The sequence below is a fragment of the Mus pahari genome, chromosome 1 (genome assembly GCF_900095145.1).
Source record: "Mus pahari chromosome 1, PAHARI_EIJ_v1.1, whole genome shotgun sequence".
NCBI lineage: Eukaryota > Metazoa > Chordata > Mammalia > Rodentia > Muridae > Mus > Mus pahari.
The window spans coordinates 51778563-51791503 of record NC_034590.1 but is presented as its reverse complement, the minus strand read 5'-3'; the positions used below and the strand labels follow the sequence as shown (position 1 = coordinate 51791503).

The 12941-nt window shown below is 45.2% G+C and overlaps 1 protein-coding gene across 1 annotated transcript in view; it reads right to left on the bottom strand.

Moving 5' to 3' along the window:
* Nucleotides 1-12766, bottom strand: part of Vps33b (VPS33B late endosome and lysosome associated) — a 21478-nt gene extending 8712 nt beyond the window's left edge. The window contains 7 exon segments of the mRNA XM_021203653.2: nucleotides 107-301; nucleotides 2793-2838; nucleotides 6455-6522; nucleotides 6832-6881; nucleotides 7640-7701; nucleotides 8023-8103; nucleotides 12363-12766. Of these exon segments, the coding sequence (XP_021059312.1) occupies nucleotides 107-301; nucleotides 2793-2838; nucleotides 6455-6522; nucleotides 6832-6881; nucleotides 7640-7701; nucleotides 8023-8103; nucleotides 12363-12458 (598 nt within the window). The 5' untranslated portion in view covers nucleotides 12459-12766.
* Nucleotides 12767-12941: the final 175 nt, after the last annotated feature.

Genomic DNA, 12941 nt, shown 5'->3' with positions numbered 1-12941 from the left:
AAAGAGACTTTCTCAGATGTTTGACCACAGCAACAGCTGACTGAGAGCCATGACAGAAGGTCAATACAAAACAACCTGTAGCCTTCATCTGTGAAATCAATCTCACTCATGATAAATTATATGAGCTGGAAAAAAGTGTCAATACTTCTAGTCCACTGGACCCAATATTTATCTCCTGATACTAAGACTCAAGGGCCCTGAATTACCAGGAAGTAATCCCTGAAAAATTCTGGCAGTTCCATGCTCAGCAGATCGACATCAAGAGGCAGCAGAGAAAAGGCCCACTCATCACAGCTCACATCTGTGGGGGCAGAGAACATCAGCCTTGAGGTAGAAGGTACTTAGGTCCATGCTAAATGAAGGCCTGCCATAGCCATCCAACAAATGTCTGAGTGCTTCTAAGCCGATTAGTACATTTAGCACTGGAGACTCAACTAAGAAGCAGTCTGTCTTTAATGGGTGCCTAACAGTCATAGAAGGACAATGCAATGTAGTAGGTAGTGGTTTATAGTAGAGCTGACAACAAGGGCTGGAAAAACCCTCATCTGCATTCATGATTCAGTGGATAATACTGATATTCACCTCAACACAGGACTGTATCAGGCATCGGGGAGACAACGGTGAATAAAATAGGCTAGTTCCCCATGCCCCAGTCTTCTGGAACTTAGTGTGAACAGATGTGGCAAATTATGACACAACACTTATTACAGCTGTCCTCCCAAAAGAGCAAAAGAGAACACTCTGGGCTTGCGAGTACTCTGCCTGCATGAGGCCTGAGCTCAATTCTCATCAGGACACAAATAAAGCAACTACGAGCACAAATATTACAGGGGTTAACACAACTATGGGCAAAGGAATGACTGTCCAGCCTGGCTTGTCTAGGTTAGAGAGTGAGTGCAAAGGTAGCCCAGGGGACTCATGAGGCTTTGACTCAGTATGAGAAAGTAAGAGAGACTGGCATGGTCACGCACACCCTTGATCCCTCACTTGGGAGGGGAGGCAGGCAGAAGTCTGTGAGTTCAAGGCCAGGCAGCGATACATCCAGAGACACTTATCTCGAAAAAAAGTAAATAAATAAATAAATAAATAAATAATAATAATAATTCCATAATAGAGTTCAGTAGTCGAACACTTGCTAGCATGTACAAACAAGGCCCTTCATACACAGCCAGTATTTTCAAATAAATAAATAAAGCCAAGTCCCTGATGCCATAGACCAATAAGACAGGCGAACAGGGCAAGATTACAATCTCAGGTGTGCCAGCACAGCAGGGAAGCACAGGAGACAGTTTAGCCTGAGACTCTATTTGGTTTTGCTCCCCAACCCTTGTAATAATGCACTTGGCAGCCCAGCTCCTTGGCTTGCATGCACTTTGCATACACACTCCTCTCCAAACAATGTATGTAGCAACCTCGAGACCCCTCCCCCTGCCCCTGTACTGGACTACACTCTCATCTCTGAACTATATTATAGGTTTCTCCATCCCTAGTAACGATCAAATCTAGACAGTTTCCATTCAAGTGTATTCCCAATATATCAGGTACAAAGACTAGAAATGCTGATCAGGCCTGAACTGCATCCTCAATTGACCTCTTTATCATCTTATGCACATGCATAACTGTGCATACATATGATTAAAATTAAACAAACTGTGGGAAGATGTGAGCAACAGAAAAAAATGAATATATGATCTAGTATATCAATCAAAATGGAGAATAACCCAAACTATGGTTTTCAGTAAGCAGCCCTTCCTTCCTTCCTTTAGACCCCATAAAAAGAGACCATAATCCAGGTGGTACACACTGTTAATCCCACCGTTCCAAAGGCAGAGGCAGGAAGATCTCTGTGGATTTGAGGTCATGGTATACAGTGAGTTCTAGGACAGCCAGGACTGTATAGAGATCCTGTCTCAAAACAGAAAGAGAGCGATCTCGAGCCTGGGGACCTTGAGGACTGTCACTCATGTGACAGCTGACAGTCTGGATGTGTAACCCTTTATCATCAGTACTATCACCTAACCCTGGATGAACTTAGCTTGCTTCTTTTGCAGATTTATGACAGCTTGTTTTTTTTTTTTAACATTTATTTATTTTATGTATGTGAGTAACTGTAGCTGTCTTCAAACATACCAGAAGAGGGCATCAGTGCCCATTACAGATGGTTGTGAGCCACCATGTGGTTTCTGGGAATTGAACTAAGGACCATTGGAAGAACACTCAGTGCTTTTAACTGCTGAGCCCCAGACAGCCCTTATTTTCAATCCTTTGCTAAGAGGCCAAGGAAATCTGGACCTTACTGCCCAGATCCCAGCCACCAGTTAGCATCTGAGCTATAGAAGGAAATACCTCCCTAAAGAAGTGATGGTTCAGTTAGAGCCTGAGCGACATGTCGGTGGGGACAATGCTCAGGGCTGAGAGAGACCTAAGCCAGAGGGAAAGTAAGCGCAGAGCCAGAGCCCGGGAGACCAGAAGGTAACAAGCTAAGAAAGGAACAGCACACTGGGAGTTGGAGGGAGAGGAAGGAGGCTCCCTTGGGATACATGGCAGGCCATGCTGGGGAGGCTGGGGCTGCCTGTCTGTGCGCATCTGAGAGGCAGCAGCTGGACATTCCTTATGCTAGCCCCAGCCTCCCATGCTGTTCTCCACTGGGTCCTACTCCCAAGCTCATTCCCAGGGAGCTCTCACTACACCACCAGGAGTGAGACCCAGAGGAGGAGCTGGAAGTGGGGAACACGAGTTAGTTCCTTCTTCGAATGTTTTCTCGCCCTTCACTCACATTCGGTTCCTCTCACCTCCATAGACTCCCTCTTCCTCAAGCACCATCTCACATGCATAAAACTGAAAGAGAAAAGTCAATTAGCTGATTATGAAAAGCTGATTAGTAACAACTTTACTCTGTTCTTCCGGTTTTTTTGTTTTTTTGTTTTCAGATGTTGGATGTGATGGTAATCTTGGTTGCTGGACTGAGACATCTAAAGATTGGTAAAACATTCTGCCTGGTGAATCTGTAAGGGTGTTTCCAGAGATGGCAAGGTGGTGATCTGACCTAAATAGATCTGTCTAATCAAGGATTTAATCCCCAAGGTGGTGCAACTGCAGAAGGAAAGTGGGAACTAGTTAGAGAAACTAGTGGGAACTAGTTAGAGAAGGTGGGTGGCTAGGGGTATTTTCTTTTCTTTTTTCCTTTTTTGAGACAGGGTTTCTTTGTGTACCCCTGGCTATCCTGGACCTAGACTTGTACACCATGCTGGCCTGGAACTCAGAGATCCATCAGCCTCTGCCTCCTGAGAGCTAAAGGCATGTGACACCACACCCAGCCAAGGGACTCTGGGATACATGGCAGGCCATGCTGAGGAGTCTGGACTGCCTGTTTCTGTGGGAATGTGAGAGGCAGATGCTGTTGAAGTGGATCATGGAACTAATCCCTTCCGGTCTCTGCTTCTGGCTGCCGTGAGGTAAACCACTTGAAAGGAAGGAGATAGAAGGCAAACCTCTAACGCCAGCACTCCAGACACAGATGCAGGTGGATCTCTGTGAGTGCAACGCAAATTTGTTCTACAGAGTGAGTCCCAGGCCAGCCAGGAAATGTAGGGATGTGACAAAACAACAAAAAACAATAACAATAACAACAACAAAAACCCAACCTATAGAGCTAGCTAACCATGGGACTGAAACCTCTAAAAATCCAGAGCCACAGTAAACCTTTCTTCCTTTAAGCTTTTTCACAGGTTTATCCGTCACAGTGATGAAAAGTTTACAAGCACAGTGAAGGTCAAAACCAGGCCTCAGTGGGAGGTGCTGCACACATCTGTAATCCCAGCACTCAGGAGGCTGAGGTAGGAAAATTGGGAGTTCCAGGCAGTTTTGTACTGAATAGTACGTTCTAAGCCACCCTACACTAATTAGTAACATTGTGTCTCAAAACCAAACAGGGCCAGTGAGATGGCTCAGCAGGTAAACTTGTTTGATCCTGGGCTCAACATGATGGAAGGAGAGAACTGACTCCCAAGGTCGGCTTCTGGCCTAAACCTAAGCACCATGACATTTGCTCTCCCCTTGTGCATGAGTGTGACACACACACACAATACATAAATATTTTTTTATTTTTTTCTCTCTCTCTTTTTTTTTAAAGATTTATTTATTATATGTAAGTACACTGTAGCTGTCTTCAGACACCCCAGAAGAGGGCATCAGATCTCATTATGGATGGTTATGAGCCACCATGTGGTTGCTGGGATTTAAACTCACGACCTTCAGAAGAGCAGTCAACACTCTTAACCGCTGAGCCATCTCTCCAGCCCCACATAAATATTTTTTAAAAACACCTGGGGCCTCACACAAGCTACACTTTTGGCCCTATTCTTTCTGTGTCTCTGGAGTTCTGCTACAGTTAGTGTCAAGGTTTGAATAAGGCTTGACCACATCTTCTTAGAGCTCATGGATGTATTAAGCTCCACTGTGAGATATTAAGAGTGTAAAGGTAATCTAATTATGTGTCCAGAGGAAAGTCTTTAGAATTCACTAGGATTGAGTACGGTCATCAGCTTGGAGGCTCCAGGAGTGAATACTGGCGGCTTTACAAAAGGAGTCAGGGACCAGGGCACACCCTCGTGTTCTTTGTCTTTCACCACAGGATGGCCTGCATCACTGCAGAACTCTGCTGACTAGACAGCCATCATGAGACATGCCCCTTCAATCCTGAACCTGTAAAACTTGGACTACAGTAAGCCTTTAAGCTTTACAGCGCAGGTATCTCATGGCAGTAAGAGAAAATAGCCTGAGGCAGTCAACAATGGTGAGGATATTAGTTACAGAATCCATGGATCAGGACAGCCAAACCTATCAGTCGACAGTGGACCTCCAGTACCGCCTAGCCCCAAACTTCATTTCTCTTTCATCAGTTTTACTGCTTTCTCCTCTTCCCTTAGAGACGGGGAAGTGTTATAAAGGAGTAGGCATTTAGCAGTCTTTGAGGGAGGAGCTGTGTTTGCACAACTAGGAAGAGAAGCAAGAGGTGGAATAGGGAGTTCTGTTTAGGACACACCCATGAGGCCTCTGGACACACTGAGTTGTTGAGATCCTGCCCTGAGTCAACGATGTATATAAGTGTTTTAAGGTGGGCATGAAAAGATAAGCTTGCAATCCTGGCATACTGGAGTCAGGAGCAGGAATTATAAATTCAAGGCAAGCCTAGGCAATCCTATCCCAATATATGATAAGCCTTATACAAGAAAAAATATATATAAGGAGTCAGTGATTGTAATTCACACCTACAATCTCAGGACTCAGAAGAGGCAGAAGGACCAGGAGCCCAAGGCCATCAGCTACAAAACAGCATTCAAGGATAGCTTGAGTTATGTAGACTATGTCTCAAAGAAAATGGGCGGTGTGTGTATATTATATTAAGGACAGGAGTGTGTGTGTGTGCGTGTGTGTGTGTGTGTGTGTGTGTGTCTGTGTGTGTGTGTGTATTACATTAAGGACAGAAGTCCAGGAAAAACAAAATGAAAGTGGTACAGAATACAGAAGCAGGGAGAAAAAACTGAGAAGGAGCACTCATAGAGACAGGAACAGGAAAAAAAAGCATCATTACTACACAGGGATCTGTGTGGGCAGGGACACACGATACGAACTGTTTCAAAACTATAAAACTATTTCAATTATTTAGGACTGGGGGTACAGTTCAGTGGTGGAGTGATCACCCAGGATACCTAAGACCTTAATTAGACCACTGGCAGGCACGCCAGACCATCCCCACCCCAATCCCCATAAGGAGAGAGAAATTAAAAGAGAGAAAAAGAGAGACTACAAAGAAACCTACATGGAAGTCACTATTCCACAATTCACAAATTCCACAAGCTTTCTTTAGGGGCAGTTTGATGGCAGATCCTTTATTGAGTAATCATAGACACATACTGAAAAGACAGCATGCCACTGGCCATTTATCCCAGTCCTGTTACAGTCTCTGAAGGAAACTCAGTCCCCCAGTAAGAAGTCCCTGAAATTGACCAGACACTAGGCATTCCCTTCCCAAGAACATATAAGCAATGAAGACTTTGGAGCCAGTTTCAGCCAAGCGCAGCTCCATGGAAGCAGCAGAGACCAACTGAGCCACCTGAAAAGGATACTCTCCTCAAGCTGCCTGCAGACCGCAGTGCCCTCCGGGATTCTAGCTTTTGTGACAGTCAGCCATACTAGGGGTAAGCTTTGGTAACAGCTCTGTCTTTGAGTCATTTCTGCTCCTGTAAGTAAACCCTACCACATGCCTGTAAATAACCCAAATTAAACTCAATGGTTCACCAAGCTGGACTTTGGTGTATCCATAATTGAGTCTGTTGTCAATTCTCTATGTGGGATGAGCAGATATTTGTCCATGTCACCCAGAATAGAGTGTCACATCAAGTCCTCCTCCCTGTTCAACCTCATATATCCTTCCTTCTAGGTCAAAACTCACCTTCTGAGGACTTAAGATGATTTTGTATTTTCTGATTCGGCCGGCCAGCTTGTCAGCATTGACAAGATCTAGAGAGAGAGAGAGAGTGTGTGTGTGTAACTCAGCAAGCCATGAGCCATTTCTTAGACAAGAAACAAAGATGCCTTCCTGATGCCTCCCCACTTCCCTCAATAAGATCTTGCTATGTAGCACAGGCTAGCCTCAAACTTGGATTCTTTCTGCCTTGATCTCCAAAGTTCCAAAATTACAAATGTACAGCACAAAATGTACAAAAAGGCCTATCAGGTCTTTTCTTATCAAAGGGTTAGATGGCCAAGGCTCTTCTAACTTGCTCGCCTTTCCCAGCTTCCTTCCACACAGTACCATGGCTCACTCACTGGCAATGTAGCGCATATTCTTGATTCGAGGTCGGACCAAGAAGCACAGTCTGTGGATGAGAAAGGGAAAGTTAGGAAAAAGCATGAAGATGATGATAGGACCTAAGGAGAAATTAAAACAAACAAGTCTTTAATCATTTGCCCTTCTTGACCAGGCCTGCAGATCTGAGCTTCCACATGCCATCCACAGAAGACATTTCTCAATACAACAGGTACAATGTGATGATATAAGTACCTTTACTGGCTCTACAGCAGATCCAAGAGTTCCTGTTCTTAAATATTTGATCCAATGGGCCAAAATCACTGATCCTAGAGGTTACTTACTTACTTACTTACTTATCCATCTGTTCACTAGTGTGTATGTGTGAGTGCAGGCACACATGCAGACGTCAGAGGACAACTCTGTGTGAAGATTCTCTTCTTCTACCTTTCCATGGGCTCCAAGACTGAACCCTGACCACTGGGCTTGCACAGTGAGTGCTTCACCCACTGAGCCCTTTTCCAGCTACCACCCCTGGAGGTGGTTGGTAGTAAAGTAACAATTTTAGACAAGGAATAATTTGAGTTGTAGATAACAACATGGAGTAGAGAGGGAAGAAGGCAGAGTGGAAGAAAGTGCAGAAAGGCACACTAACAATCTGAGTGTCGTATTACTTAACAATCAGTGCATGATACTGTGAGCACTCAGGGAACCGGGCCACATCACAGGCACTGTGGCTGCACATCTCAGGCAAGGACAAAGCAAGGCCAACATATAAAAGTCTTGGCCCTCCTCCAGCCTGGCAGCCACAGACTCTCCCACACTTACTGTTCATTGGCACTGAGAGCAGGCTTGTTCTCCACCTTGTACAGCTTGTCCACTTCATGTTGCTACAGAGAGAATCAAACATGACAATGGACATGAGTTGGAAAAGCCCAAGTGTGACACAAAGGCAGGGATACTTAAAGGGTTAATCCTAGGAGACAGTCTCTTCTCATCCCACTAACATTTCTGCCTTATTGTCAACGGAAAAACCAAAAGTAAAACACAAGCCAAACATCACCACCATCCCCAAAGTGCCCCACCCAGGTGAGCTGACTGTCTTCACCCTGTCGAGGGTGTCAGTCTTCAGGAATTAGTTATGTTTGTCAAAAGAAAAACTGTTCAAAGAGGAAAGGGGGCAGGAGTTGCCCTGAGAAAAGGGCTGGTACCTTCAGGATAGAGACGTTAGCAATTCGATCCAAAGGGCTCATGAGATCTGCCTCAATGAACAAATCCTTTTTTCCAGGAAGCTGAAGGAGAGAAAGTATGGTAGATCATGCAAAGGTCATATAAGCTTCCTTCAGCTGGGATTTATGCAGTCACTCATTTAACAAAAACTTGGTTTTGAGTTAAAACAGTATTAGACATCTAGCTAAGTATCTTATTTACTGTCTGTATTCATTACTGACACTTTGTATGTAAAAAATATTCGACTTTCTCAGCTTGGCTCCTTGTCAGTCGACTGTGTTTGGTCACTGTCTCTAATACTCTGTCTCATAACAGTTCTTCATTTCCTAATAAAGACAAACTCAAGAAAAGCCCACTTTGCATTCTGCAACCCCTTTAACTAACTGCTAAATATCTTTTCTGGTGGCAATTTTCTTTTAGTTACAAACACGACACACTTAATGCAGAACTTTGAAAATCATGGCAGGGCTGGATGTGTGTGACTCAGTGATACAGCGTGTGTTGTGCAAGCAGGAGGCCCTGATTTCAATCACCATCCCTACAAAAAGCAAAAGCAAAGCCCAGCTAGTACCCACCCTATGCCCGCCCCAGCAGCCACCTCCTGACCACACCATGGGATCCCAGCACCAGCACTCTGGATGTTGCTCTCTCATATGTCCAAGAGAAGGGGGTCACAGTTACTGCTAGGAAGGACTAAGTCATTGAAGGTTCCTTTCAACTAGGCCTTGACATAGTGATGTTTATAGTACAGCAAAGGTAAGGGTAGAGGGGGAAGGCTGAACAAGCAATTCAGTTGGATTGACACATTTGTTAGATGATGACAGCATTCCTCAGCTGGGGACATGTGGCAAAGCAGGACACAGTTTGGGTTATCTGCATCAGAGTGTAGGGAGATATTGACATCTAATGCATAGAGATCTGAATGCTGCTAAGCCATCCACAGTGTACAGGACAGGCCCTGCAACATGGAATTACTGTACACAGCATGTCTGCAGTACCAAGAATTAATAATATTGATGCAAAAGAAATGGTGGGAAATAGGTTTGAAACAGTTGACTAGAACTGAGGAATAGGTAGGGAATGTGGACTTGATCCTTTAAAGAAAAAGGGGAACAGAAAGCTTTTGTATACAACAGCAGAATCAGCCAGGAAGTTTAGATGGAATGGACAACTATTGGTAAAATAAATGAGATGAGAAATTGAAGGTAGGGGCTCATTTGAAAAGATAATGTGCAGACCAAGCAAGAAAGCACAGACACTGGGAACAAAACAGAGGAAGACGAACATGAAATGTGGTTATGTGTGTGCATGGTGCGTGTATGTGAACATGTGTGCCCTGGTATATGTTGTGCACAAGTTAAGCACTGTGGAGTAGATTGTCTCCTTCCACCTTTATGTGGGTCCCAGGAACTGAACTCAAGTTGCCAGGATTGCACGTACAGCAAGCACCCTTACTTACCAAGTCATTCACTGCCTCACAAGAAATGGTTTTCATCCTGGAAGGGTATCAGCAGTGCCAACACTGCAGACGCTAGCAGCAGAGAAATGGTTTGGTGTTTTTTTTGTTTTTTTGTTTTTTGTTTGTTTTTTGTTTGTTTGTTTGTTTGTTTTTTTGGTGGCAATGTTTCTCTAAGTAGCCTTGGCTGTCCTGGAACTTGATCTGTAGTCCAGGCTGGCCTCAAAATCAGAAATCCATCTTTTTCTGCCTCCCAAATACTGGGATTAAATGTGTGTGCCACCACATTTAATCCCAGTATTTAGCTATGTTTTGTCTTAATATTTTCCCCTACACTTTCTAGAGTGTATGAGTATTATTTTTAAAGCCATGTATGATGAAGTACCCACAGGACTTAGCAGCCCAGTTAAGTATAAGGGAAATGACAGTCCAGTATGACTTTGATCGATCAAGCTTGAATAGTAGTGTTCATTAAAGACATAAACCAGGGCTAAGTGGCTCAGTGATGAAGTATTTGCTGGGTAAGTGTAAAGACTGGACTTCAGATTCCAGCACCCATGGAAACGGCAGGTGGACGTGTTGGGCCACTTGTAATCCCAGCACTCTGCAGGCAGAGGGAGGGTCCCTCCAGTGAGCTGCCAAGCTAGACTAGTCTGGATCAGCAAGCTCTAGGTTCCACGGAGAAAACTTGCCCCAACAAACATGGTAGACGGTAATGCACAAAGACTACCACTGCCAATCTTGGACCTCCCAACACATGGGCATATGTGTGTGTACCCATACACACATGAACATGCATGCATACATGCCACATGCACAGCCAAAAAAAAAAACCAGAAATTAGTATGGGGAAGGTAATATTGCCCAGAGAGTCCCTCTGACCTTGACCTTGTGGTGCCTCTTCTGCCACAATACTCCACTAATAAGGTTCAATCTTTAGTCTCTCCTAATCTCAAGCACTTATCTTTCCATTTTCCACATATTTTTTGAAACACTTTCATGTGCAAATCTCCATGCTAGCATTATGGGACACACAAAGGAGAAATACCATACCATCCTGTGTCCCCAAAGGTTCTTCCACATTCCAGGTTTCATCTCCACCCGCCTACTAGTCAGCCGCTCTTTCCTCCCTTCTGTGTGTGTGTGTCTGTCTCTGTCTCTGTCTCTGTCTCTGTCTCTGTCTCTCTCTCTCTCTCTCTCTCTCTCTCTCTCTCTCTCTCTCGGCTAGAACCTTCAGTTCCAAAGGAGAGGAACAGAACTATACAGTGAGGAACACCCATAGCCCATAACATAACTATTAGCACTTTAACTTCACTTCAACTCCAAATTAATCAACTTTCTACACTTAGCCTCTTCCTGTGTGTGTGTGCGCGCACTCACATGCACATGCATTTTGTGTCTACACGCATTTGACTCACATGTGTGTGCTTTTCATTTTTGTTCAATGTTGGTACAACAACCTTTCACTAAGCACATGCTATGTGGCTGACTAAGCTCAGAACTTGATGCTGGGCAGAACACATGCTATTCCTATACCTGAGAGGCTTCCACGGTCAATAAGCAAACCCTTACAATGACAGTAGCAGCACAACTGTCCTAATAACACAGACTAAAAGGCCAAGTCGACTTTGCTCCTTCATCAATATTTACAACTAATCAATGTCCCTGAATGTTCTTTCGCTGTAATTTATAAATCTATCACAAGTCAGGAGTGCTGGCAAATTCCTGTAATGCTAGCACTTGGGTAGGCTGAGTCAGAGGTACTGCCAGAGGATACCCTGGACTACACAGTGCGACCTAAAGAAACAAAACCAGCGACCAAACCCCACCATTTCTCTTTTCTACCGCCACTGGTTTTTTTTGTAAGCCTTTACTACTTTAATCGGTATTCTCTGAACTAGCCTGCTGTCCATTTGCTCTCTGTTACAAACCACTACGGCAAACACTGCTTCACACTACAAATGGGTGTGGGTCTTCAGCCTGCTGGGTAATTTGTTTGGTTTTGATTTTTTTTTCTTTTTGCTTTTGTTTTTTGGTTTTGGTTTTTTGGTTTCTGTTTCTTTGTTTTTTTTGTTTTTTTGAGACAGGGTTTCTCTGTGTAGCCCTGTCTGTCCTGGAACTCACTCTAAGGACCAAGCTGGCCTCGAACTCAGAAATCCACCTGCCCCTGCCTGTGAAGGAATGAATGCACTGGAATTAGAGGCGTGTCCGACCACCCCCTTTCTTTCCCATGGGTACAATGGATGAAACCTAGAACCCTGCCTAGGTAATTGTTTAACCACTGAACTGTATTTCCAACCTACAATGTAACTTCTGCTAGCTCTTCCCTCCACTCAAGCTTCAGTCCTTCCCTTCTAGACTTCCCATCTAGCAGCCCGACTGCCTGAATGCAGCACGCTGTTCCTGCTCCAGAGAAAGCAGGTTTATTCTTCAAACTCCAGATCCCAGGTAACTCTTAGATCGCCCCAGCTGTTGTTGTTTATTCTGAACTTTGCAGGAAGTCTAGAATTCACTTACCATCCAACACCCTTAGGGGTCATTATTTCATTGGGCACCTCCTGGAATGTAACAACTAGTGACAGAGGTATTGTAACTAGTGACAGAGATATTGCAACTGTATTTCCAGCTCCAGCAATGCCTGGCACAAGTGTGTCTTTTTCATTTGCACAGAGGCTGGCAATTTCCATTTATTCTCTGGCCAGGTCGCAAGCAACTGTTACTACTCTGGTTTTTCCTGTTGACCGCCCATTCCGGACCTGCCTCAGAAGCTCAAAGAAAAAAAACCAAGGGACTCAGCAAGGAAGAAGTCACACTGAGGGTCACACTGCTGTCGCAGTAAAGGCGCCGGCCACGGCAGGCACTGACCTGTTCTAGCAGATAGATGAGCTGGTCCCGAGCCAGCCTCTTGAGCATAGAGAAGTCGGGAAGCTCAGGGGCGTCCAGCCGATGGGGAAACGCCATGGCAGCGGTCACCTAAGCCACCGTGCGAGAGCAGCAGAATGGCCCCTGTTCTGAAAAGGCCGGCGACAGCCCAAGGTGTTACTGCAGGCTGGTACCCCGCTTTCCTGGGCTCTGGATCCTAGGACCCCCAAGGGGCCCTCACTCCTCTGCCGCACTCGACGGATGAATGACCGACCACCTCCCGGACAGACGGCCGCAGTCTCAGGCGACTCTCCTCAGAGACCTACAGGCACCGGTCCCGCCCGAGTCCACTCAGCCTGTCAGCAGGATTCCCAATGACATCCGCACACTCGGCAGCGTGCCGGGGAACCCCGCCTCCTACCCAGAGAAAAGTGACTTCCTAGACATCCCGGAAGTCCGGGTCCCCCAGTCAGCGCTTAGAGCACTGGAAGAGGACGGCGGCCGGGAAGGGACATTCGAAAATGGGCGGCTACGAGTTCATCTTTTTTTGTGTGACTGTGAGGTGTGTTTGAAACCTAGTCT